This window comes from Anolis carolinensis, chromosome 4 (assembly GCF_035594765.1).
Source record: "Anolis carolinensis isolate JA03-04 chromosome 4, rAnoCar3.1.pri, whole genome shotgun sequence".
Lineage (NCBI taxonomy): Eukaryota > Metazoa > Chordata > Lepidosauria > Squamata > Dactyloidae > Anolis > Anolis carolinensis.
The window spans coordinates 32,463,775-32,490,352 of NC_085844.1; the positions used below are offsets into that span (position 1 = coordinate 32,463,775).

General features: G+C 39.8%; 1 protein-coding gene across 1 annotated transcript; it reads right to left on the bottom strand.

Annotated features, from left to right (window-relative positions):
* Positions 1 to 276: 276 nt before the first annotated feature.
* On the bottom strand, positions 277 to 12,689 carry otud6b (OTU deubiquitinase 6B). The gene is made up of 7 exons (XM_062980196.1): positions 12,441 to 12,689; positions 5,525 to 5,679; positions 4,219 to 4,311; positions 3,445 to 3,757; positions 2,015 to 2,076; positions 1,620 to 1,726; positions 277 to 595 (listed from the first exon to the last, which is right to left on the bottom strand). Exons 1-7 carry the CDS (start codon positions 12,571 to 12,573, stop codon positions 511 to 513), a joined length of 948 nt encoding a protein of 315 aa, XP_062836266.1. The 5' UTR covers positions 12,574 to 12,689; the 3' UTR covers positions 277 to 510.
* Between the last annotated feature and the right edge of the window lie 13,889 nt (positions 12,690 to 26,578).

The window sequence follows — 26,578 nt, forward strand, 5'->3', positions numbered from 1 at the left end:
CGGACAATGCCGGCTCTTCGGCTTAGAAATGGAGATGAGCACCAATTCCCAGAGTCTAGATTTGACTGAACTTAATGTCAGGGAAAAACCTTTACCTTTGGCTTTTAAACATTCGGGCCACTCAGACCTACAACCTTTCCTATTATTATTTCAGTATTTTAAGATTTCATTAATTTTTTCCTTGATATACTCAATGACTACTGTTCATGACAAAGTAACAGTAATGCAGTAACATATACACCACTGACACATTCCATATGCCAGGCAAACAAAAAATCTGTAATACACAATTTATTGCAAATAGTATTACCACACATCAGGAACCTTTTTTTAGAAACATGATTTAAATTAGACTCCCCAGTACTTAAAACAGATTTCTGATATGCAGTACATTGCCCTGCCTTTGCTTATCCTTAGAAAAAGACCGGTGCAGAATGAGTCAGCTTAAAAACCACCCAGATAAGTCACAAATAAGATGCACCCATTTTTCAGTATCTTCTGAATTATGTACTAGCTTTCATTTTCTATAGTCTTATCCAATAGAGGTTTTACAGAATTATAATGTTCTCCTAATCCATATGCGTGCCTCATATACCTAGGGGGAAAAAAAGACAAATCGTGTTACAGAAATTGCAAAAGTTCTTTGAAACAAAAATGGAATATACTCTTATGAGAAAGATGAGATAAAAATCAAATTATAACTAGTAATATATATATACACAAACTATAGAATGTGTAATGTACAGGTCACTGGTTATGTTTTACCAGTGGAAAAGATATAAGTATACAAATTTAATCTTTGGAATTAAATCGTAAATTCAATAAGAAAGTTCAGTGTTTAACAATAACAGATATTTAAAAACGAATCTTTTTCTATCAAAATGTATACAGTGAAAATCTTTTTAAATAACAAAATTAAGACAGGTTTGATGCATTGGTGTCCTGGTTGTAGACTTGCCCGCAGGCCAAATTTGGCCCACTGTGTCATTTTATATTGCCCTCCAGATACAACCCCTGTATTCCTTGTCATTAGACAACATGACTAGAGAGCTGATGGAAGTTGTGATATAGTAACATCTGGAAAGTTGCCATTTGTTCTATTTAGTCAGGATAGTGAGATTGAAATTAAGATAAAAGGCTTGTTGATATGATGTCTGACTTGAAATATCCTTTAATCTTTCTCCTATCTCAGAGCCACAAATGCTGTTGGGTTGCAATTTCCACTATCTCCAGTCTGCATGGCAGACAGTCAAAAGTGATGGGAGTTGCCATTTAGATAAATACTAAAGAGCACCAACCACTATGTAAAAATATAGTTGGCCCTCTGTATAACCACGAATTCTCCGTTCATGGATTCAACTGCCCTTTGAAGGCACCATGAGGGTGATGTGGCTCTCAATGCAAATGGGTTTGTTACTCCTGATCTAATTTGTTGTGTTCAGAACAAAAATGTTCTTATATTTGAATAGGACTAGGATCTGAGCCCAGATCTTTCTATGATTATACAGTGATTATACAATACAAGCAAAATCTTAAAATGCTTGATTCAATATGTATCTCCACATGTCACTTATACAGCCTTCTTTAAATGCTTTAAAACTCTTGCAATGTCTACTTACACAAGTATTAGTGGTTTCCCATTATATTCTTCACCAACAACAATAGGCGGTGAATCCATCTGAACAACTTCAATTGGTGTTTGTAAAATGTGTGACAGAGCTCTTAGCTGTAAGATGAAATAACAATTTGTTATCTACTCATAATATTTTTCTCTTTCTTTCACACAACTCAGGTGTTGTTGTTTTTTTAATGTACCAATTTGGACTAAACATCCATAATATAATTTTGTATCATAACGGCATAATACAACATACAACTGAATGTGCTAATGAATGTTTTATATACTTTCCCCATATATGACTTATAGAACTTTATACCTCAATTCAAACTAATTTCCTCCACTCTCCCAACTAAAAACAATAAGCAGTTAATAAAATTAAGATGATATACTTACCTCTAATTGTCCACCCCATGCAGCTGTGTTTGCTATTTCATAACAGTATTTTTCAAATTCCTCTGGAATGGAAAAGGGGACTGAATTAATTTCAATGTAAATGTGTGAAGCCAGAGAAATAAACTTTTTTTAAAAAAAGGTCACAATGGGAGAGAAGTTCCAAAAGTGACAAACCTTCACAAAGTAAAGCATGATGGCAAAGGGGGGGGGGGGGGAGAGAGAACAAAGATATAGATAGCATTGTTGATCAGAGCAGACAGAAATAGGAGCAAAAGATGAAAACGTGAGTCCAAATGACAAAGGCATGAACAATCTTCTACAGATTACAAAGTGGCACTATTTTCAGATTTCCCTCTTGCTTCTATAATTCAGAAAAAACGTTATAGCAGTTAAAGTTGCCAAAATACTCTCAACCCTCATGTATTGAGTTGTCACACAGGATTTTTATCTTTATTACATACTACAGATCAGCAGTTCCCAACCTGTGATCCGTGAACCACCAGTGGCTGCCAAGAAACAAAATATGGTCCACACCCTCACCATTACTACATCGTTCCAACGAGAACAACTGATCTCACAAAACCCTCTTATAGTGTTGAGGCAATAGGGATGTTGGGAGTGCACAACAGCAAGCCCCCTGACTGCTGCTTCTCATCCTCCTCCCTTCCCGAGCACAGTCGTTCCATTATTTATTATTATTTATTGTATTTACCACATGTATATCTCGCCCTTCTCACCCCAAAGGGGACAAAGGCACAATTCGATGCCTTGAGTACATATAAAAATAAAACAATTACTTTAAAATCACATAATTAAAACAATTACTTAAAATCACACAGTCCAAAAGCACCTGGAAGCAAGGACACCTTGGTATCTTCATTTTTAGGCCTGTTCCTGGGGTTATTTGAGGTGCTGATTCAGAAAATTGCATTGGATAGACCACATCAGCTCTAGATTATTAAATATGGTTTTCTGTGGGCGAGCACATTGTGACTACTGGATGGCATATGTTCTGTATCAGAAATAAGAGCTAATGTGGCCTATTCAATGCAATTTTCTGAATCAGAACCCCAAATAACCAAACTGAATCTAAAGTTGACCAAAAACTGATTTGTAACCCTTTTGGTACTAATGCTGGAGAGTGGTCCCTGGTCAAAAAAAAGGTTGGGAACCACTGCTATAGATGGTCCATTTCTGTCCTTTGTCTAGGCCATATGTGACTTAAAAAGCACACTGAACACACAGTGGGGCTTACACCTTTTGAGTATCATTCATTGAATGAACATTTACAACATCTGGCTCTTACATTTTGCATGACACATCTATATGATATAACTAAAGCACAGTATAAACGGACCTGCTATTTCCAGAGAAGGTTTGACATTACTTTGTAATAAACAGGCAAGTAATGACAGAAATAATATACCTACCTCGACTATACAAATCTCCTGTATTTGGATTTGTTAGAAATGGTAGAAAGTCATCCGCATGACTTTCCATATATTCCGCAGTCCGACTCCTAAGAGCTGGAACAGTCCAGGAGTTTGATTGTTCCCTGAGTTGGTCTTCAACAGCTCTGTACATGCAGTGACCGTCCGATGGGATCTGCTTGATTTCCAATTGCCTCGCGGCTAAAATATGTGCAAGTTTCTGGCTTTCAAGGTGCCTAGCCCCTGTTAAGTTTTCTATTTCTGCTTCTGCTATTCTTTCTTCTCTTTCTTTTTCCAGGGCTGCTTTTTTATCCTGTTGATTGAAAAGAGTGAAACACATGATGGATGCAGTGTTTGCTCACATTATGAACACTTGCACTTCACTGGTCTGACGTTTCAATTCTAAAAACAGAACAAAGGTACTGCATTATCATCACATATAATAGACATGAAGAAAGAGGGATTCCTTGCTTTGTTAGCAGAAGGCCAACATGGATACAAAATCAGTTCTGTAAACAGGATCATAGTTTGCTGTTAATTATTGCTGGTACTGAGTAAAGCAATGTAAAGAAACAGCAGTGATAAACTGTATACTACACAACAAGTTGAAGTGGGCTGCTGCAACCCATTCTTCTGTAGCATTTCAACCAATGTGACAGGTTATGGTTCCCACTGTCCCCACTAAACCTCAGATGTCAAACCTTAGTCAATGTCTAGCACTTTTTGTTTAGATATTACTTACAAAAATATTCACAATGGGAAAAAAAATCTTACCCGTCTTTTTTGTGCTTTTGATATTCTAGTAGGCTGAATCTGATCTGTGCCCCCAAGCTCCAATCTTGACATATTTATAGTTGCCGAATATTCCTAAAGGACAAATAAAGACTTACCTGAATTTGGAAAATAGCTTTAGCTTGATTTTAGGTAGGAACTAGATAATGTTCACAATTCCTTGAACATACCTATCATGGTCTATCATGTTCTATGCATGCAATTCCTTTACACTTTGACATTTTTACCTTGTATATTTTATAAATGGCATCAACCATACAACTATGTACTATTCCCAAGGTTTTACTTATCCTTTAGTGCTTTGCCTATCAAATTCTGTTCTTCAACAGTCACAATGGTTGAAACAAACAAAGCTGGGGGGAAACACTATCCACATCTAAAGGGAATGCAGAACTGAGGAACACTTTCGAACTGGATAGACTTGATATTTTAGGAGACGTTTATCCCATCCAAGTCAGACTGACCACTAAACAAATGTGTTATTAATAGTGCTTCGGTGCACTGAAGAGATTAAAAACAGCAGCAAAATAAATATAAAGCGGGTGGGTGGGGAGTCTAAAAATCTAAACATAATAAAATCTGAAATGCCTAGGAGAAGAAAAATGGTATCCCATGATTACACAGATTTGAACAGACATGGTGGATAAGGATCAAAACACAAATATCTACCAGCATCCATTCAAATATACTTTCTATATCTTCGAAATCAACAGTGAGGGATTACCCATAGTACCCAACACTATTCCAGAATTGTTACGAGCAAACTGGAATGTAAGTCAGAATGGACTGCAAAATTTTATCTACAAAATTCTCTGCAAACAGAGATTGTGACAAGCCAGAATGTTCTCTAATTTACAGAGAGAGCAAACTAAATCCTGGCCACTCTGGAGAGTGAGCTAAATGTTTGTTGGCTTTTGATGATATAGCAAGAAAAATCTATTTGACCTGGGAACTGGAGCATTCATCATCAGTGATTTCTGGCAAAGTACCAAATATATTTGTAGACCAGCCACATCTATTTTTCTGCATAGTCCAACCTAATTATACTTTATGCAGCCGCACTTCTTTTAAAAGATATTTAGAAAATATTCTGATATACAGATAATGCGAGATTAGTAAACCTAGCCACACTCACAACTGAAAGATAACAATGGCTTAGGACAGGAAATTCCTAAACAGAAATAATGTTTACTTACAAATATTTGTTACTGTTTCAGTGGATACAATGCCCTTAGCAGGATAACACATGCCCAAAGGGTTTTTAAAATAACATTCGTCCAACACATACTTTATTCTGTTCAGGTGATAGCTCCTTCAAATTATTCAGTTCTTCTTTGTGTTTCTGTTCCATCTCAGCTTCTAGCTTGGCAACATCTTCCAGCAGTTGTTTCCTTCTCTTTTTGTCGTTCTTTGGAACAGTGTTTTTCATTCCTTGTATTTTGGCTGCAGAAACAAAGCAAAGATAGGTAAAGGTAAAGGTTTTCCCCTGACGTTAAGTCCAGTCGTGACAGACTCTGAGGGTTGATGCTCATCTCCATTTCTAAGCCGAAGAGCTGGCGTTGTCCGTAGACACTTCCAAGGTCATGTGGCCGGCATGACTGCATGGAGAGCCGTTACCTTCCTGCCGGAGAGGTACCTATTGATCTACTCACATTCGCATGTTTTCGAACTGCTAGGGTGGCAGGAGCTGGGGCTAACAGCGGGCGCTCATTCCGCTCCCAGGATTTGAACCTGGGACCTTTCGGTCTGCAAGTTCACATCTAATTAACATTATCCTACCACCGTATTGTACACCTCTGTAATACAATCACACTATAGAAAGTACTGAAATTCAGTGCAAATAAATTGTTTTGAGTTTTATTAAAACAGACTTCTTTATTAACCACGGGTTCTAAATAAAATCTGTACTTACATAATTCTAGATGGATTTAAGTTTGAATTTAGCTGTTATTCAGTTAGCCTCCCCTTCATAGAATCACAGAATTGGAGGAGACCCCCCCAAGGGCCATCCACTCCAACCCCATTCTGTCATGCAGGAACACACAATCAAAGCACCCCTGGCAGATGGCCATCCAGCATATTCCACTGCCAAATAGCTCTTACCATCAGGAAGTTCTCCTTAATGTTTAAAGGGAATTTTTTTTCCTGCTTCTTGCTTCTCCATGGGCCTTGGAGATGCCTAACTCATTGGACCTTGAGTACTCTTGTGAGGGTCAAACTTTATTTATGTTGTTCAACTAATTTACAGTACATGTCATGCTGGAGGACATACAGATTTCTAGAGAACGCCTTTCTAGGGCTGCATCTATACTGTGGCATTAATGCAGCTTGACACCACTTTAGCTGTCATGGCTCATTGCTCTGAAATAACAGGAATTGTAGTTTGGTGAGGTTCCAGCACTCTTTGGTAGTGAAAGCTAAAGAGCTTGTAAAACTACAACTCCCATGAACCCATACACTGAGCCACAGAAGTTAAAGTGCAGTCAACATTTATTATTTTTTCAGTGCAGATGCATTTTAGTGTGATTCTCCAGTCCTCCAGTGTGATTCTATGATCAGGTCCCAGAGCATCATGTTGGTGCCCCCAATGGCGCAGTGGATTAAACCCTTTGTGATGGCAGGACTGCTGACTAGAAGGTTGGGTTGCTGACCTGAAGATTGCCAGTTCGAATCCAGGCTGTGGCGCAGCTGTTGAGCAGCTGCCTTAAATCACTCTGACCATGAGGTCATGAGTTCGAGGCCAGCCCGTGGCGGGGTGAGCACCCGTCAATTAAAAATAAAAAATAGCCCCTGCTCGTTGCTGACCTAGCAACCCGAAAGATAGTTGCATCTATCAAGTAGGAGATAAGGTACCACTTATAAAGTGGGGAGGCAAGATTAACTAATTTACGACCTGGAATGAGGAAGTGCCGTCAGTGTGGATGATGAAGCAGCTGCTCCCCCCTGTGGCCAGAATCGAACATCCTCTCAGAAGAAGGTTAACTTGCCTCTGTGTGTGTCTTTCAGTCTCTGTTTGATGTGTTTATGGGCATTGAATGTTTGCCCTATGTGTGTTATAATGTGATCCGCCCTGAGTCCCCTTCGGGGTGAGAAGGGCGGAATATAAATACTGTAAATAAATAAATAAATAAACCTGGGGAGAGTGTGGATGAGCTCCCTCCATCAGCTCCAGCTCCATGCAGGGACATTAGAGAAGCCTCCACAAGGATGATAGATCAAAACATCCGGACATCCCCTGGGCAATGTCCTTGCAGATGGCCAATTCTCTCACACCAGAAGCGACTTACAGTTTCTCAAGTCTCTCCTGACATTAAAAAAGCATCATGTTGGAAGGCCTAGGATTTCCTAGAAAGGTATTATCTCAAGTTAAACAAATAGCAATTTTTTTCACTTTTACAGAGGCCCTGCCCCCTAAACCCAGCAAATGTGAAGAACTGACTGTGAGGAGTACAACACACTGTCTGATACTGAAGTCCTTTGTTCATACCAGTTGAATCTAGAACAAAGCAAGTAGAAATATCCCTGTTATTGTGGAGATCTGACAGTATAACAAATCTTACAAGTTTGGTTTTGTTAGGCAGCAGCACTACTCTTTCCTATATCAACAAAAGAAGCAAGAAGATTTAAAAAACTGAGACCTCTCCTGTTTCCACAGCAACACCAAAAGGAAAATGCCGCTGAGACTGCCTTGGCACTGAAATAATATACACTAATGATCCAGTCCTGCAGTTCTGCCATTCCCAAACTGTTTTCCAGGAGACCCTAGGGTTCTGCAAAAAAAGCATCATAGAGGTTCTGCAAAAAACCTTAAAAATCAAATTTAAAATAGATCCATTAAAAAACACAACTACTTGATTTACTGCCTCCATAACTGCTATTTTATGCTACAACTATTACTATCAGGTATGCAGTTACTGGCTTCACATTTCAACATTTCCTTTGCTATCTGAAGAAGAGTTATTCGAACACAGTTGATTTTTCACATTAATTCCACATTTTATTTTTGATTTTTTTTCTGGCACAGTTTTTTGCAACGAAAGACATTTGGAATATTGGGATATGATTTAAAAAATACCAAGAATAAAATTCACTCAAAAACTACATGTTGTACAGGAAATTTGGAAACATATTTGAATTATCGTAAAATGATCCGGAATGTATATTTTGATTACATAAATCAGGGATAGAATCCGAGTTCCACAGAAAAGAAATGTCTTCTGAAGGGTACCGTTTGGGAACCACTGCTGTAGTTGAACTTCCTCGTATATTGTCAATATATTAAATGATCAAATACTAAAAAATGTTAAGACAGAAATTGTTGAGCTCCCCAAAGTATAATAAATCTATCCTCGGGACACAGTTGTTGCTCCACATTTGCAATTTTGACTTTTGCAGATTTGATTGTTAATAGATTTTATTTCAAATGTGATGCTAAAAGATCTAGAAATTTCTAGAGAGATGTTCTCTCTCAAGGAAAAAACAGCATTTTTATTCAAGGTTTTTGCATTCATATGGGTCCTACTGTGCCCCTAACTCCAGGAAATGCGGGAGGCTAAGTGTAAAGGTCACATTATCAAATCGATTAATAATATTTGGGCACTCCTAATACAGGTTGATCTCACAATAGTATCTTTTATGCCAGATGTCTGAACATTTATTATTTTGCTTGCATACTAGTTCATTTGTCTGTAAAACCGTTTTCCAAACTGTGTGTCGTGACACATTATGGTATTGGCTGTAGTGTGTAGGTGTGTCACATGAGAATCCTCCAAGTCTATGCAAAATAAACAATAAATCATTTATTTTTTAAATATGATTGAAAGGTTTTTATGGGATAGTTTGTGTCCCTATACATTTCATTATTACAATTTATGTATGTTTCTATATCTCTTATAGGGGTAGGTTTAACCTCCAAATTGCAAGTAAAACTGAATGACTGTGCCATGAAATAATGCATGTCTAAAAAGGGTGTCACCAACATGAAACGTTTAGAAAGTTCTGCCTCAACAAAGGCAAAAAAGTATTTTATCATATATAGTGGTCTTATGGAAATGACCACAAATATTCAACTGAAATACATAAGAAATTGTTACGGTTACATTCCTGATGATACCAGTGTTATATCTGTTGGAAATGCTGGACGACTAGCTAGAAAGAAAATTTGGAAGCTTATTACAATATATGATAATTGCTGCAAGAATTGTTTCTGATCAGAGATGGAAAGAGCAGTTATCCCAACACAAGAAGAATGGCTGGTGAAGATTTCTGGGCTAGCGGACCGAATAGACTATACGGAATAATTCTAAACTATGAAATTTAACCTGTATTGTATTAGTGTCCTTTTGATATGTGTATTTTAATATATTTATTTTAACTGTATGAACCATGTTGTCATCTTCCTCAAGCTGTGAAGAGAGGCGAGTAACAATTATTATTATTATTATGCAGTTTCACATAACTATCTAGCAAAGTACCATATGTAGGAGCCCCTGGAGGTACAATGGATTAAACCATTGTACTGGCAGGGCTGATGACTTGAAGGTTGGGTTGCTGACCTGAAGGTTGCCGGTTCAAATCCAATCCAGGGAGAGTGCGGATGAGCTCCCTCTATCAGCTCCAGCTCCATGTGGGGACATGAGAGAAGCCTCCACAAGGATGTTTTATTTTTTCGTGTCAGGAGCAACCTGAGTCACTTCTGGAGTGAGAGAATTAGCCGTCTGCAAGGACGTTGCCCAGTGGACGCCTGGATATTTTGATGTTTTTACCATCCTTGTGGGAGGCTTCTCTCATGTCCCTACATGGAGCTGGAGCTGATAGAGGGAGCTCATCCGCGCTCTCCCTGGGTGGGATTTGAACCTGGCAGCCTTCAGGTCAGCAACCCTGCCAGTACAATGGTTTAATCCATTGTACCTCCAGGGGCAACCCAACCTTAAGGTTACAAGGCTTTAACCCATTATGCCACCGGAGGTAAAAACAACAAAACATCCGGGTGTCCCCTGAGCAATGTCCTTGCAGATGGCCAATTCTCTCACACCAGAAGCCACTTCTGACACACACAAAAAGGTACCATATGGGAGAATTTGGGAGGTTTTGTGTTAATCATTTTCTTAGTGTGGACCACTTGGCTATATTTATTTATTTATTTATTTTATTTACAGCATTTATATTCTGCCCTTCTCACCCCGAAGGGGACTCAGGGCGGATCACGTTACACATATAGGCAAACATTCAATGCCTTTTTAACATAGAACAAAGACAAACAAACATAGGCTCCGAGCGGGGCTCGAACTCATGACCTCCTGGTCAGAGTGATTCATTGCAGTTAATTGCACTGGCTTGCTCTCCCGCCACATAGTGCAATATAAGCATTATATATTACTATATTGTACTATAACACTATATTGTAATATTATTAGTAATATTACATGTAATATGAATATACAATTATAATAGTAAATTATTATTATTATTATTATATTTATGACAAAAACACCCACTTCTTTCTTTACAAAATGAAAATACATGCTATTTACAGTTTGAGCCTATATTTATATGGATATTCCACTTGCTCCTAAATTGGTGTGCCTTTGGAAAGTTGTTGCTGTGTGCCTTCCAAGCAATTTCTTACAGGGTTTGCCTTAGGGGAGCCATATCACAGGGGTGGCATCAGTCAAAAGGACATATAAAAACAATACATATTAAAATAATCAATCCATTCTTTTGAAAAATCATGATGCTATGCCTCTGGAAGAAAGAGAAATTCAGACAGTATATCCCAGCAGTTGTCTCTTCCATCAAAACCTCTCTTGGCAGAAGAGTATACTAGTATACTATACTAGTCCATGCCTTGGTTACTTCCTATTTATACTACTGTAACGGGCTCTACATGGGGCTGCCACTAAAGCAGTTCAGGTCCAACTTACTTATCTGACCGCATCTCCTCATACCAACCTGCTTGCTCCTTAAGATCACCTGGGGAAACCCTGCTCTCTCTTCCGCCTCGGTTGGCAGTGACGAGAGAGGGGGCCTTCTCGGTGGCTGCCCCAAGCCTGTGGAAAGAAATCAAAACAGCTCCTTCCCTTTCTTCTTTTAAGAATGAGTTAAAATCTTTCCTGTTTAGACAGGCCTTCAATGAAGAAAGTTAGTCTGAAGCACCAGAAAACACCTTAAGGGTATATTGACTGAAGCAGAGTGCCATCTAACTTGACATGATGTCATATGAATGTATATTGTTTTTAAGATGATTCTGTATTGATTTACTGTCTTATTGGTCTGGATTTATGTATTTGGATTGTTGTTTGTATGACATTAATATGTTGTAAGCCGCTTTGTGTCTCATGAGAGAGAAAAGCTGGATATAAATAAAGATTTATTATTATTATTATTATTATTATTATTATTATTATTAAAATCAAAGCAAGTCATAAAAAGTAGTACTACAAACCGACACAAAACAAAAAAAGGATTTTGTGTTTAGACTTGGGTCTCAACTCCATGAGATTGCATGATGAATATAAATGGAAATACAGTAGAGTCTCACTTATCCAACATTCTGGATTATCCAACACATTTTTGTAGTCAATGTTTTCAATACATTGTGATATTTTGGTGCTAAATTCGTAAATACAGTAATTACTACATAGCATTACTGCTCATGGAACTACTTTTTCTGTCAAATTTGTTGTAAAACATGATATTTTGGTGCTTAATTTGTAAAATCATAACCTAATTTGATGTTTAATAGGCTTTTCCTTAATCCCTCATTATCCAACATATTCGCTTATCCAACATTCTGCCGGCCCGTTTACGTTGGATAAGTGAGACTCTACTGTACTGGTATTCCAAAATATTTTTTTTATATTTAAAAAATCCAAAATACTTCTGGTCCCAAGTATTTTGGATAAGGGATGCACCCCTTGTCAGCCTATCCAAAGGAAAAGAACTCTGGCAGTTCGACAGACTTAGAAAGGGTGCATCCACACTGCAAAATGAAGGCAGTTTGACACCACTTTAATTGCCATGGCTCAGTGCTATGGAGTTGTAGTTCTACAAGCCCTTCTCTGCAAAGAGTGCTGGTGCCCCCTCCAAACCATATCACCCAGGGTTCCAGAGCATCGAGCCAGGGCAGTGCAACTACTGCATTCATTCCACAGTATGTGAGGAGATGCACCCCAAGTCTAGACCCAGCCTTTCGCTTGCCATACCTTGCAGCTCCCGCTTCTCCTTGCGTTGCTGCCTGGCCAGCAGCTCCGACTGGCTCCCCTCCTTCCCCTGCAGCAGCAGCAGCGGCGGCTCTTCTCCTTCTCCGCCTTCTCCTCCTCCAGGCCTGCTCTCCATGGCGGCAACAGACCTCCCTTCCTGCTGCTCCTCCTCTGTTCTGCTCTTTCCTCCGCTTTCAAGCAGCCAGCCTGGCTCTAACCACGTGCTGCCCGGCTTGGAAGGGGAGGGACCTGAGCCAAAGCGCAAACGCGCCCGCCCGCCCAACTCACGGCGCCCTCCAGGGATAGAGAACCATAGATACAAAGGCATAACACTAGGAGGGTGGGAGGGATATCCGCGTTGGCTCCTAGAGCTAGAAAATTTAGAATGACTTTTCATGAGGTTTGCTGATAGGTTGCAGGCTTACTATTCCTTAGTCTAGTTAGTCTAGTTTATGTTATAAACATTACAATGTGATTCATATACTGTATGTATGTATGTATATGTATGTATGTATGTGTGTGTGTATATATATGTGGGGCCCCTGGTGGCACAGTGCGTTAAAGCGCTGAGGTGCTGAACTTGCGGACCAAAAGGTGCCAGGTTCAAATCCCGGGAGCGGAACGAGCGCCCGCTGTTAGGCCCAGCTCCTGCCAACCTAGCAGTTCGAAAACATGCAAATAAGAGGGATTTCTCCTTTTTATAAGAGGAGAAAGATCTTGTAAAAAGACAGCTCCGGGGATTCCATAGCATTGAACCAGGGTAGTGAAAGTGGTGTCAATTTACATTAATTCTGCAGTGTAGACGTAGAAACGATACACAGAATGGAGATGATAATATAGAACCAAACATCAAATCACAGGCTTGTTCCCACAAAGCCCAACATAATAATACCAACCTCACTTAAGGCACAATGGTGTTGCTCAAGGACAACACCAATGTATACATCATGCATTGTGTGTTCTTTCATGGCAGGGAATGGAACTGGATGGCCCTTGTTTCTTTCAACATTGGCTCCTGCTACAATGCCATATAAAATCCAGATTATCTGTTTTGAACTAGATTATATGGCAGTGTAGACTCAAGCAGTGTAGACTCAGGGTCCTTCCACACAACCATATAACCCAGAATGTCAAGGCAGATAATCCACAATGTCTGCTTTGAATTGGGATATCTGAGTCCACACTGCCATATAATCCAGTTCAAAGTAGATAACATGGATTTTATATAGCAGTGTAGAAAAGGCTTGTGGCTCCTTTCACACATAGAATCATAGAATAGTAGAGTTGGAAGAGACCACATGGGCCATCTAGTCCAACCCCCTGCTAAGAAGCAGGAAATTGCATTCAAAGCACCCCCGACAGATGGCCATCCAGCCTCTGCTTAAAAGCCTCCAAGGAAGGAGCCTCCACCACAGCCCCGGGGAGAGAGTTCCACTGTCGAACAGCTCTCACAGTGAGGAAGTTCTTCCTGATGTTCAGGTGGAATCTCCTTTCCTGTATTTTGAAGCCATTGTTCCGTGTCCTAGTCTGCAGGGCAGCAGAAAACAAGCTCCCTCCCTCCTCCCTATGACTTCCCCTCACATATTTGTACATGGCTATCATGTCTCCTCTCAGCCTTCTCTTCTGCAGGCTAAACATGCCCAGCTCTTTAAGCCCCTCCTCAGAGGGCTTGTTCTCCAGACCCTTAATCATTTTAGTCGCCCTCCTCTGGACGCTTTCCAGCTTGTCAACATCTCCCTTCAACTGCGGTGCCCAAAATTGGACACAGTATTCCAGGTGTGGTCTGACCAAGGCAGAATAGAGGGGGAGCATAACTTCCCTGGATCTAGACGCTATTCCCCTATTGATGCAGGCCAGAATCCCATTGGCTTTTTAGCAGCCGCGTCACATTGTTGGCTCATGTTTAACTTGTTGTCCACGAGGACTCCAAGGTCTTTTTCGCACACACTGCTGTCAAGCCAGGCGTCCCCCATTCTGTATCTTTGATTTCCATTTTTTCTGCCGAAGTGAAGTATCTTGCATTTGTCCCTGTTGAACTTCATTTTGTTAGTTTTGGCCCATCTCTCTAGTCTGTCAAGATCGTTTTGAATTCTGCTCCTGTCTTCTGGAGTGTTAGCTATCCCTCCCAGTTTTGTGTCGTCTGCAAACTTGATGATCGTGCCTTCTAACCCTTCGTCTAAGTCGTTAATAAAGATGTTGAACAGAACCGGGCCCAGGACGGAGCCCTGCGGCACTCCACTTGTCACTTCTTTCCATGATGAAGACGACGCATTGGTGAGCACCCTTTGGGTTCGTTCGCTTAGCCAATTACAGATCCACCTAACCGTAGTTTTGTCTAGCCCACATTTTACTAGTTTGTTTGCCAGAAGGTCGTGGGGGACTTTGTCGAAGGCCTTACTGAAATCCAGGTACGCTACACCCACAGCATTCCCTGTATCGACCCAACTCGTAACTCTATCGAAAAAAGAGATCAGATTAGTCTGGCATGACTTGTTTTTGGTAAATCCGTGTTGACTATTAGCAATGACCGCATTTGTTTCTAAGTGTTCGCAGACCACTTCCTTAATGATCTTTTCCAGAATTTTGCCTGGTATTGATGTGAGGCTGACCGGACGGTAATTGTTTGGGTCGTTCTTTTTTCCCTTCTTGAAGATAGGGACCACATTCGCCCTCCTCCAATCTGCTGGGACTTCTCCCGTTCTCCAAGAACTCTCGAAGATAATTGCCAGTGGTTCTGAAATAACTTCCGCTAGTTCCTTCCGTACTCTTGGGTGTAGCTGATCTGGCCCTGGGGACTTGAATTCGTTTAGAGAGGCCAAGTGTTCCTGGACAACTTGTTTCCCTATTTGGGGTTGGATTTCCCCCAATCCTTCGTCCATTCCATGTTGCTGAGGTTGAAGATGGCTTTCTTTTTCTGAGAAGACCGAGGCAAAGAAGGCATTAAGTAGTTCTGCCTTTTCCCTGTCCCCTGTCGCCATCACCCCATCTTCTCCTTGCAATGGCCCTATCGCCTCCTTTTTCTTCCTTTTTCTACCAACGTAAGCAAAAAAGCCTTTTTTGTTGTTTTTTATGTCCCTGGCAAGCCTGAGCTCATTTTGCGCTTTAGCCTTGCGAACCTTTTCCCTACAGGTGTTGGCTATACGTTTGAATTCTTCTTTGGTGATTTCTCCCCTTTTCCGCTTCTTGTGCATGTCACTTTTGAGCTTTAGCTCAGTTAGAAGTTCTTTGGACATCCATTCTGGCTTCTTTGCACTTGTCTTATTTTTCTTCTTTGTTGGCACTGTTTGCATTTGCGCCTTGAGTATTTCACTTTTGAAAAACTCCCATCCATCCTTAACTCCCTTGTTTTTTAATATCGGCGTCCATGGAATGCCGCTCAGTAATTCCTTCATTTTTTGGAAGTCAGCTCTCTTAAAGTCCAGAATGCGTGTTTGACTTGTCTTAGTTTCAGCATTCCTTTGTATTGCAAACTGCAGGAGCACATGGTCACTTGCCCCTAAGGATCCAACCACTTCAACTGTATTGATCAGGTCTTCCACATTTGTTAAGATTAGATCAAGAGTTGCTGATCCCCTTGTTGCCTCTTCTACCTTCTGGACCATAAAATTATCTGCAAGGCAAGTGAGGAATTTGTTGGACTTTGTACTCTTGGCTGAGTTTGTTTTCCAGCAGATATCGGGATAATTGAAATCGCCCATGACTACTATATCTCTTCTTTGTGCCTGTTTGGTCAGCTGTTGACAGAAGGCTTCATCAAGTCCTTCATCCTGACTCGGAGGTCTGTAGTAGACACCCACGACAAGATCTTTTTGAGTCCCGGTTCCCTTGATTCTTATCCAGATGCTTTCAAGCTGGTTTCCCGGATTACAGTCTTGCATTTCTTCTGCAACGTAACTGTTTTTGACATATAAAGCTACTCCCCCTCCTCTCCCCTTTGTTCTATTTCTGTGAAAGAGGTTATAGCCCTCAATGGTTAAATTCCAGTGATGGGAGTCATCCCACCAGGTTTCAGTGATGCCTATGACATCGTATGTGTGGTGCTGTGCTAGGAGTTGGAGTTCGTCTTGCTTATTTCCCATGCTCTGAGCATTAGTGTAAAGACATGTCACAATGGTGTCAATAGGAGCATTTTGGCTTCCTTGACCATGGTCTACTCTTCCAAGAGGATGGACTACTGGCAAGCGATGGGGTGCATCTCACACAAGTAGGAAAACATCTTTTTGCACACAGACTCACAAACCTCATCATAAAGACATGTAAGCCCCTGTGACCTCCCCTCGAACTGTTTATTTGGGATTATTGTGCTCTCTGTACTTGGTCCTTGCTGTGTTTGTGCAGCCCTCCGTTTAGCCTTTCGGCGGTTCCCTGTGGTCATGGGTAATATAGTGTTCGCCAGGCTGTTGTTCCCCTCCCCCAGTGGATCTAGTTTAAAGTGCGCCTGATGAGGTTTGTGAGTCTGTGTGCAAAAAGATGTTTTCCTACTTGTGTGAGATGCACCCCATCGCTTGCCAGTAGTCCATCCTCTTGGAAGAGTAGACCATGGTCAAGGAAGCCAAAATGCTCCTATTGACACCATTTTTTGAGCCAGTTATTGACCTGTACTATTTTTCCGGCCCTTGTAGAGCCGTGTCCTACAACAGGGAGGAGGGATGAAAAGATCACATGTACATTATACAGTTTTAGCTTTGTTCCCAGAGCTCGAAAATCATTGTGCATCACACAGATGCACAGTGTTTCCTTGCTACTTCGCGGTTCGCTTTTCATGGACTTGCTGTTTCACGGTTTTTAAATAAACACTAAAATAATAGTATTAATCATAACATAATATTATAAACTCTTTCTACTTCCTTCCTAAGGTGAAGCCTAAGGAAGGAAGGAAGGAAGGAAGGAAGGAAGGGCCGAAGGGTGAGAAAAAGAGGCTGAAGCAGCTTTGTTTTCACCTCACAAGGCAGTAGCAGACAGAGATGCTACTTGCCAGTGAGATTGTAAACAATATAAATATAGCGTCCCTACTTCATGGATTTTCACTTTTCATAGGTGGTCCTGTAACGTAACCCTCGCATTAAGTGAGGGAACACTGTATAACATTCCACATTTGAACTGGGATATGGCAGTGTGGGCTCAGATAGTACAGTTCAAAGCAGATATTTTGGGTTATTCTGCCTTGATATTTTTGGTTATATGGCTGTGTGGAAGAGCCCCTTGTCAGGTGCCAAATGCAGTATCAGACACAATGGTCCTTTTTTTAATATGCACAATTGAACAGAAAGACGGATATAATTCCTGTTGTTGTTGTTCTTGTTGTTGTTGTTGTCGTTGTTGTTGTGTTCCTTAAAGTCACCTCCAGTTTATGGCAACCCTACCATGGGGTTTTCTTTGCAGAATTTATTCCGAGAAGGTTTGCCATTGCCTTTTTCTTGGGATACGAGACAGTCACTTCCTTAGGGTCACCCAGTGGGTTTTTATGGCTGAGCCAAATCTGGTTCCCCAAAGTCCTAATGCAATACTTAAAACACTATAACATAGAAACTCTTAATTTGAAATTAGGTTGATAATACATCAGATATTAACAAAATTGCCGTAATATTATTGAGCAGTAATCGACATATGTAATGTGGTGTTGACAACATTTTCCATTTTTAACCCACAAGATATAGAGCTCCTACTGTTTCTATGTGTGTGTGTTATGTATTCCTAAGGAGTCCTCAGTGGCGCAGTGGATTAAACCCTTGTGCCAGCAAACTGCTGACTTGAAGGTTGGGTTGCTGACCTGAAGGCTTCCGGTTCAAATCCAACCCAGGGAGAACACGGATGAGCTCCCTCTATCATCACCAGCTCCATGTGGGGACATGAGAAGAGCTTCCAACAAGGATGGTAAAAACATCAAAACATCTGGGTGTCCCCTGGGTAATGTCCTTGCAGACAGCCAATTCTCTCACACCAGAAACACCTTGTAGTTTCTCAAGTCACTCCTGAAACAAAAAAAAGTTTACCTATACACATTTATAAACAATAAATTCCTCTAATTCGTTTATTTTAAAATGTATACACACATGTAAGTTTTTTTCATGATTATGTCTATGAGTGTATATTTATATGATATGATATGATATTGTCATACACTAGCCATGCAAAAAAACTAGGACACAGCAATATTTTTAGGTTTTGCCAGTCAATCCCTCCCCCTCTCTCCTCAAAATCCATACTTCATATTTCCAACAAGAATGCTTTTAAGTCTTGCAACGGAAAGTTCTATAAATAGGGTTAAGAAAAATAGCGGACAGATTAGAGAAGAAATGACAGAAGCACCATATGGAATAGACGATAGAATGTTGCAATAGCTCATGTTTCAAGATAAGAATAAGAGAAAGCTTCCTTTGTGTAAATGAAGACATTGTCACCATAACTACTGTCACATTAAATCTGCCATAGTAAAAGGAATTATATGTCAGTAGCATATGCCAACTGGATTGACACCCCATCCTTTCATATAACACAAAGCACTTATATAGCTGAATATTTCATTAGAAGAAAGTGTTTGGGGCACAAATGATTGCAGAAAAGTATAAAAATAGCATGCCAGGTGCTATTTCATTGCATACACTAATAGAAGCTAGCTAGTATGTCATTAACGGGTTACATTAATGACATACAGATAAAGTTTCAGTCAGTTATAGGGCATCAATTTTTTTAAAAAGAGGCTTGTATCCCAATTTTGACTGTGATGCAAAATTATGTATAATACTGAACTGATCCTAATAACGCTGAATGTCTGGGAAAACTTAAAGATGATCTGTAGTTCAGTTCTGAGAGTAGAAAGACAATTGAGGAATAGTATCCAAACTGGTCTCCCTCCCCTCTCTCTCTCTCTCTCTCTCTCTCTATATATATATATATATATATACACTATATAATTATTATTATTACCAAATTTCTTGATGAGGAATCAGTAGTACATTTCCATTTCCATTTCTCGTGCAGGTTGCCAAAGAGTAAGCAAAAGCTGTCTAAGGTAGCAGCCACTCATAGGAATTGCAAAATGTTTAGTGGGCATACAAAGGAAAGGTCAGAAATCAACACATAACCCTCCTAAATAACAATTCTTACTCCCCTCTTGAAATTTTCCCCTCTTGAAATGTTCACCCAATCCCAAATTTCTAGCATTGCAGTCACTGTAATGTTACCATAACTGGGGGGGGGGGGGGGGGGTGTATTTACCAACAGGCTACTTCAAACCACTAGGGGCTATGACAACTCTACCATTAAATAACGCTACTATATAATCACTATTAGAAACATTCCTAAACTTCATAGTATTTAAGTAACAACCACTTTAATTGAGTATACTATTTAATGACATTTTGTCCTATAGACTTGCATCAATTACACTTCTGAATTTCATAATTAAGGGAGGGGGAATCTTGTGAGAAAATCTAGACTTTTAAAAAGTCCCTGGACAGAAATGTTAGCTCTGTAAAAGAGTACATGTCTGGGGAGAGGATGTTGTATGACAACCCTTGCCTTCAAGTCACTTCTGACTTACATCATAAATTTAACACTGAAGAGTCACAGTGCAAAACTGACCTTTGGAAACGATGACAGGCAAATAAATATACTAACACACTAACAGCATTTATGCATTCTTAATGTCATCTGAATTGTAGTCTGTCAGGACCCAGGCTGCAGAGCACCAATAACCATACACAGAGGCCAGAATCTATCTAATATCTTTATTGAGGAAATATATAAAGTTAATAAAAGCAAGTGTAGGAAATAGTTCAGAAGTAGACCTTTCAGGAAAGGTCAAAATTAGTCCAAGAAAACAATGTCCAATATGAAATATTAAGGTCCAGTTGTAATCCAATAACCGAAACACTCACTTTGCCATGCAAAGTGAGGGGAGATGACAAGGTCCTTAGTCCATGGAGCTTAATGCAAGGCTAGGAAGCAAACTAGATTCTTGGCAAACAAGGCTTGATTCAAGGCAACAAGAAGCGAGGAGCAAGAACAGGGTCCGTGGCGAGGTCCGGGGAACAAGGCAGGGCTGGAACGAGAGCAAGGTCCTGGAAACTGGAGTAGCGTAGTCCACACACAATCTACTCCCGAAGCTGACGAATTGACTCCGCAAGGAATCCTTGTGGCCAAGCATCTATATAGGATCTTGTTTTCCCGCCAAAGCAGACTTTCTCTGGGGAACAAGAACCGAAACCTAAACTGTCCAGATGCAGGACTCCTTAAACTTTCCCAAGGGAATCAGACTTAATCATCTAATTGTCTGGCAGCTATCCGGGCGCTTCGGCGAGTCGCCTCCCGCGCGTGTCTATCTTGATTATAATAAAGGCGGCGAGAAAATGGGGGAGATTTCTCCTCAAGGCTTGTTTGTGTGACTTCTTGTGGGCAAACATCCTGCAGCTGCAAGGGCTCCAAAACTGGCAAAAACGGTGGGAAACCCAAGTTTTCCTCTTCATCTGTCACAACAGTACTAGGAACGGGACTACATGGCCCATAAGTCATCACATAGTCCATGAATGATGCTGAAATTACATGCTTCTTTCTGGTTCTTTATTTGGCAGATGTTCAAATTAAGCCTTAACCTATATGCAATGTCCTTTCGAACTAACAAATTTGGGATGCCCTAAATCATTTATTTCCATGACTGAGGGAATGCCATATTTAAAAATAAGTGTTGTTGTGTGCCTTCAAGTTGTTTTTTCAGCTTATGGTAACTCTAGGTTGAACCTATCACAGGATTTTCTTGACCAGATTTCTTCAGAGGAGCTGTTCCTTTGCCTTCCTTTGAAGCCGAGAAAGTGTGACTTGCTCAAGGTCACCCAGTAGGTTTCCATGGAAAACTCTAAATTCCCAGTGTCCTAGTCCTAGTCCAATCGGGAATCACTATACCTCATTAGCTCTCATATGCTAATCTTAAATTACTTTAGTTGAATACTTGGGCATACAGTTTAGGCATACACAGAAAAAGGACAGAAAAGGGTGCCAAGGAAAAGCGAAACACACAAAATATAAGAGTCCAAAATGTGTACAGTTTTAGTGTCTCACTTTCTGCAGTGTGAAGACTGAAAGTAGACTTCGTGAAGGGAAACAGAGTCCTTATTTGGAAAAGCAGTATTCCCAGCTTCCCCGGACACATACCTATCTGCATCTGAGCATACAGAGAAGTGGGGAAGCAGCTACATTTCTCCAAAATAGTAGATGCTATACCTTATTTCTTATCTATTTTAAGGAAAACCCAGTCTGGGTGAATCCTAAGAGTAAGACCCAAGCAATTCAAGGTCTATGAAAGCCAGGTCTAAAAAAGAAGGCAGCTAGTTGACTTTCCTAGAGTCACCTAGTGAGTTTTTCATGGCCAAAATCCTAACCTCCACAGTCATAGTCCAACACTCAAACCTCTAGTTTAGTAGGAGGTAATCATCCGCAGGTCCAGTCAAAAGTACTTGGTAGACAGCCACACATAAGTAGGGTTGCCAGGGTAAAAACAAGAGACAACTCTTGTAATGGCTGTGTAGAAGAGGGAATTTCAGTAGGTATTGTTTGTTAACTTGGTTTTTGTGACAACAGCTGTCGATGCTCCCTCTTCTACATAACGACTAACAGTACATAAGCCAACTCCAACACAGTACATAAGCCAACTCCAAGATGTGTATCCAGTCTAACAGGAACCACACAAATGAGTAAAGATAATATACAGGAATAATTCCTAGCAGCCTTCTTTACCCAGAACCACGGTTTATAAGCTTGATGTTTCATGGATTGCATCTCCACAGTATAATTAATGCAGTTTGATACCATTATACCTGCCATGGCTCATTGTTATGGAATCCTGGGATCCACAGTTTGGTGAAGTACCAACATTATTTGGCAGAGAAGGCTAAAGACCTTGTAAAAACACAATGTCCATAATTCAATAGCATTGAGTCCTGGCAATTAAAGTGATGTTGTTATTGAAGGACCGAGACTCCAAGGAGGACCTCCAAACCCACAGCCATGGAAAGGTCTCAGTAGCCCAAGACAAACTTTCATCCAGAAACTGAATTTGAGCTAACCTAGCCACCACAGATGACTTTTAGGTTGGACATACATGTTTTACAAACACTCAATGGTGGGAGGGGCAGAGAATAACTCCTTTGCCCGGGCAGTAGGCATAATCCCTGAACAATATCTTCACACATTTAACAATGAAGCCAAAGCAAAGGTCATAGAAGTTGCCCAATGCCTTACTTTGTCCTTCTTCTGGGAACCCATTCAGACTGGCTAACACCCATTGTAGCTGCTTGTTTCACCAGCACAGACCATTGTACTCCCCAGACTGAGGAAACTACCATTATTAGCATCCATTACCTCAAACACACCTACATTCATTCCTTCACATACTCATGAAACACAGAACAAGCAAGTCATAAAATTTCAAACTGAGCAATGATAATTTATTAAATTTCCCTCTAAACCTGGAGACCAATTGGCACCAGCAAAAGACAGCACATCCCACTTAACCAGTCCGCAGATCCTAGCCTGCCGCAATCTGGACCAATCAACACTCAGGCAATAGAAGTTCCTTTTTTTAAACTGCTGTCAGTGTGCTATAAATATTTCTGTATGTTTGTATAAAGATATGTCAATCTTTACAGTGCTGTCTCCACTGACATCCTCTCTGGCTGTTGAGAATAAAGCCTCTGATTTTGCCTTCAGCCCTTCTGTATCTCATCTGATCCTTTGGAAGCTTGGCACTCGGGCCCTGAACCCGTGATTTTAGCTGAGCTGAAATCACATAACAGTGTCAAACTGCATTGTTTCTACAGTACAGTACTATATAGATGTAGCCAAAGCCTCACCTTGGCTTAAACTGTGAGAAGATTGAGGACAACACTGGCATTTAATATGCCTGTTTTCTAAAACATCTGCTTTTGATTTATTCCTTATCTTTATCCTTATCCAATTTAAACATATGTATTTGCATTTTGGCTCTGTGTGCACTTAAGTTTAAATGACTTTCCCAACTTGGCAAAACAAGAGTCCAAATCACCTGGATGCTCGGCTATATCCACTTTGCCAACTTCCAGTGTATTACAGCAAACACTCTTTTATCAGCCCAACCCACAAACCAGTTAAACAGGAGCAATCCATGTGCACCTCAGTTCCCAGACATCTGAATGCATTTGTGCAAATATGTGAATATGTGCTCTGGGGAGATAGATGAATCGCTGCTGTATTGGTACCACATCACAGGAAATTCAATGATGCGTCCAGACAGAGCTGGGAAATGGTACCTTTTGTCAAAAAACCACAGTCAGCACAATCTCCATACCAGAGGGAGGCTTCTGGAAGTAGTCATCCAGAAAATAAAACCAAAAATAAAACCCTTTTCCCCAGGTCTGCAGCAGGGTTGTACAATATACAATTGAATTTGCTGGCAGAAAATGCAAGCATGCATATCTCAAGCGCCTTTCCAGACTGGTTTTCCTTTATCTCATAAGGCTATACAATTCACCTTGCACACCAACTGTGCATATGCCCCTTCAAAGTTTTTGTTTCTTATTCCTTAAGGATTTTTATCAGCTTCCTGCCACATGTTCAAGACAGTGCAGGAAGTAAACTCCTGCTAAGAGGAGTATAACATAGTAGGACATACTGGAATAAAGTCTTTGTAAATCTGTTTTGAAAATATAACTGGCTCATGTTGATATATAGTTTTCAGCAAGTTTGGTAAAGCAGATGTTTATTTCTAGACTTAAAACGTATAAGTGATAGAAAACCCATATGCATCTTTGCATATGTTTGATGTCTCAAATATCTAATGTATAAAACCTGGGAAGATACCTTCTTGTCTTTAATTGACTGAATGGCTAAAAGAAAAGATGTAAATGTGGTTGTCTTGGCTATAGCGCCAAATGATAGAGCGCAGATACTCAAAACATGCCATTTATATGAAGGAGAATGTAGCTATATGATTTTTTTTACATTAATTTATTTAGCTGTTTGATGTTTTCATTACCATTTTAAGTCACTAGGTGGCAAACTTCCTATTATTATAATTATTATTTACCATTCAATATTCAATAGAGTCTGAAATCATTGGTAAGTCATTCAAGGATCAGGGATAAAATCCTCCCCCAATCTATTGTGGGGCAGACGTCCTTCTCAAGCAGCCAGAGACTTGCTATTTTACCAGTAATTAATCATTTTTACGTTTCCAAAGTTTGGAATAGTAATTGTTTGACTGGAGCTTTCAAATTTCTCAAGTTATTTCTGCTTTTCAAAAAAACCTTTCCATCCTTGTTTGCATTATAGTTAGAATGCTAAATCATTATATGGATCTTTTAATCATGGCTATAGCCATATTTGACTGACTATTTAACAGAGGTTGCTTTGTTAATTTTAGATTGGTTTTATGTAATGTATTATTGATTTTATATGTTGTTATATTGCATTTTATGTGTTGTATGGCACCATTGTGTGTTTTTGTAAGCCACCCCGAGTCCATATTGGGAGATGGTGGTGGGATATAAACAGAGATTATTATTATTATTATTATTATTATTATTATTATTATTATTACTTGTACTGGAATGCATTTGCTGCTGGTGATTACTGCTGGTGGAGTACATCTAGCATGCCCGATTCAGTTGGATAAGACAGGCTAGCCTAATGTTGCTTTTCATTCTATTTTAAAGACAGTTTTAGACTGTAGCATTTAGTGCTGAAGTTGTTTGATCTATTTCTGAAATAAAATCTGCATGACATTTATGACTCATTCTAGGATTTATTTTGCAGGTATATTTATCAGCTGGTGAGCACCCAGAAACTTTCCACCGGCTTCCTTACAGAGAACCAGGTAGCAATAATTATTATTAATAGCTGTAAAGTATGCAAAATGTTTTATATGAACTGATCAAACACTAAGAGATATTAAGATAGCAATTGTTGTTGAGTTCCCTTCCAAGTATAATAAAGATTGCCAGAAATCTAATGCAGTTCCAAGATTCCTGAAAGTTAACTCTGAGTGCATTTATACTGTAGAATGAATGCAGATTTATTCCACATTAAATGCCATAGCTCAGTACTGTGGAGTCCTTCTGGGAATTATAGTTTGGTGAGGCACCAGTAATCCTTGGCAGAAAAGGTGAAAGACCTTGTACATACAGCTTCCAGGATTCCATAGCATTGATTGATGGCAGTTAAAGTGGGATCAAACTGCATTAATTCTATAACATACTTTGACTACTAACACATCCCAAGTGTCACAACAGGACCAAAAATGCAGATGTGGGGCTCCATTTCCACAATTTCATACCTTGTTGTAAACAAAAGCTAATAATCCTTTAAAGCTCTGCACCACTTGCAAAAATCCTAAATCTGCCAATCATTTTAATCCTGTTCACAAGGAGGAAGAATTTTCATCATGAGTTAACTGAGCCTTCCCCAAATACACAGTTGGTTCCTGAATAGTTATCTTTTAATTACAACAATAAATTCAGCTTATATATGTAGCTTCTCTTGACGCATAACCAGACAGTCAGAATTCTTCACATGTCTATTGCTTGAGTTCATTGCAGAGGCAATGAACAAAAACTCATCTTCTTTTCTACCTTTGCTTTGCTTCTGCTTGCCTCATCCTTTTTGCCCCTTTAGGCCTTTCCCTGATTATCTTAGAAAGATGAGATCCTAGTCTGTTGTTTCTTAAGATCTTTTGCTACATCTTTTGCTAGTCTGTTGTTTTTTAAGATCTTTTGCTCTTTTGCTACAACTGTAATCTAGCCTTGGAGCTGTGATTACAGAAGCTTTATGAAAGTGTTCCAGTGCATGCATGAAGAACATGTTGCAGAATAAATGGGTAATAATTGCAGGATTTTCTACAAAACTTGATTTGGAAATGTTTTGGTTTTTTTTTTATCTAGGGAGAATAAAGGCCTCTTGCCACTACAGTTGGGAGTAATGAGTTACAAATAACTTTCCACTTGTAATTAATTATTCTCTTTTTGTAACAAAGATAAAATTACATTACACTAGGATCATAACTTCATGATGGATAACTTCATTCAAGAGTTGTTTTGTAACTCTAACCTTTCACATATGGCCTCAACTAAATGACACAGGAATATCACATGTTTGTTCTATGCCTCTTATGG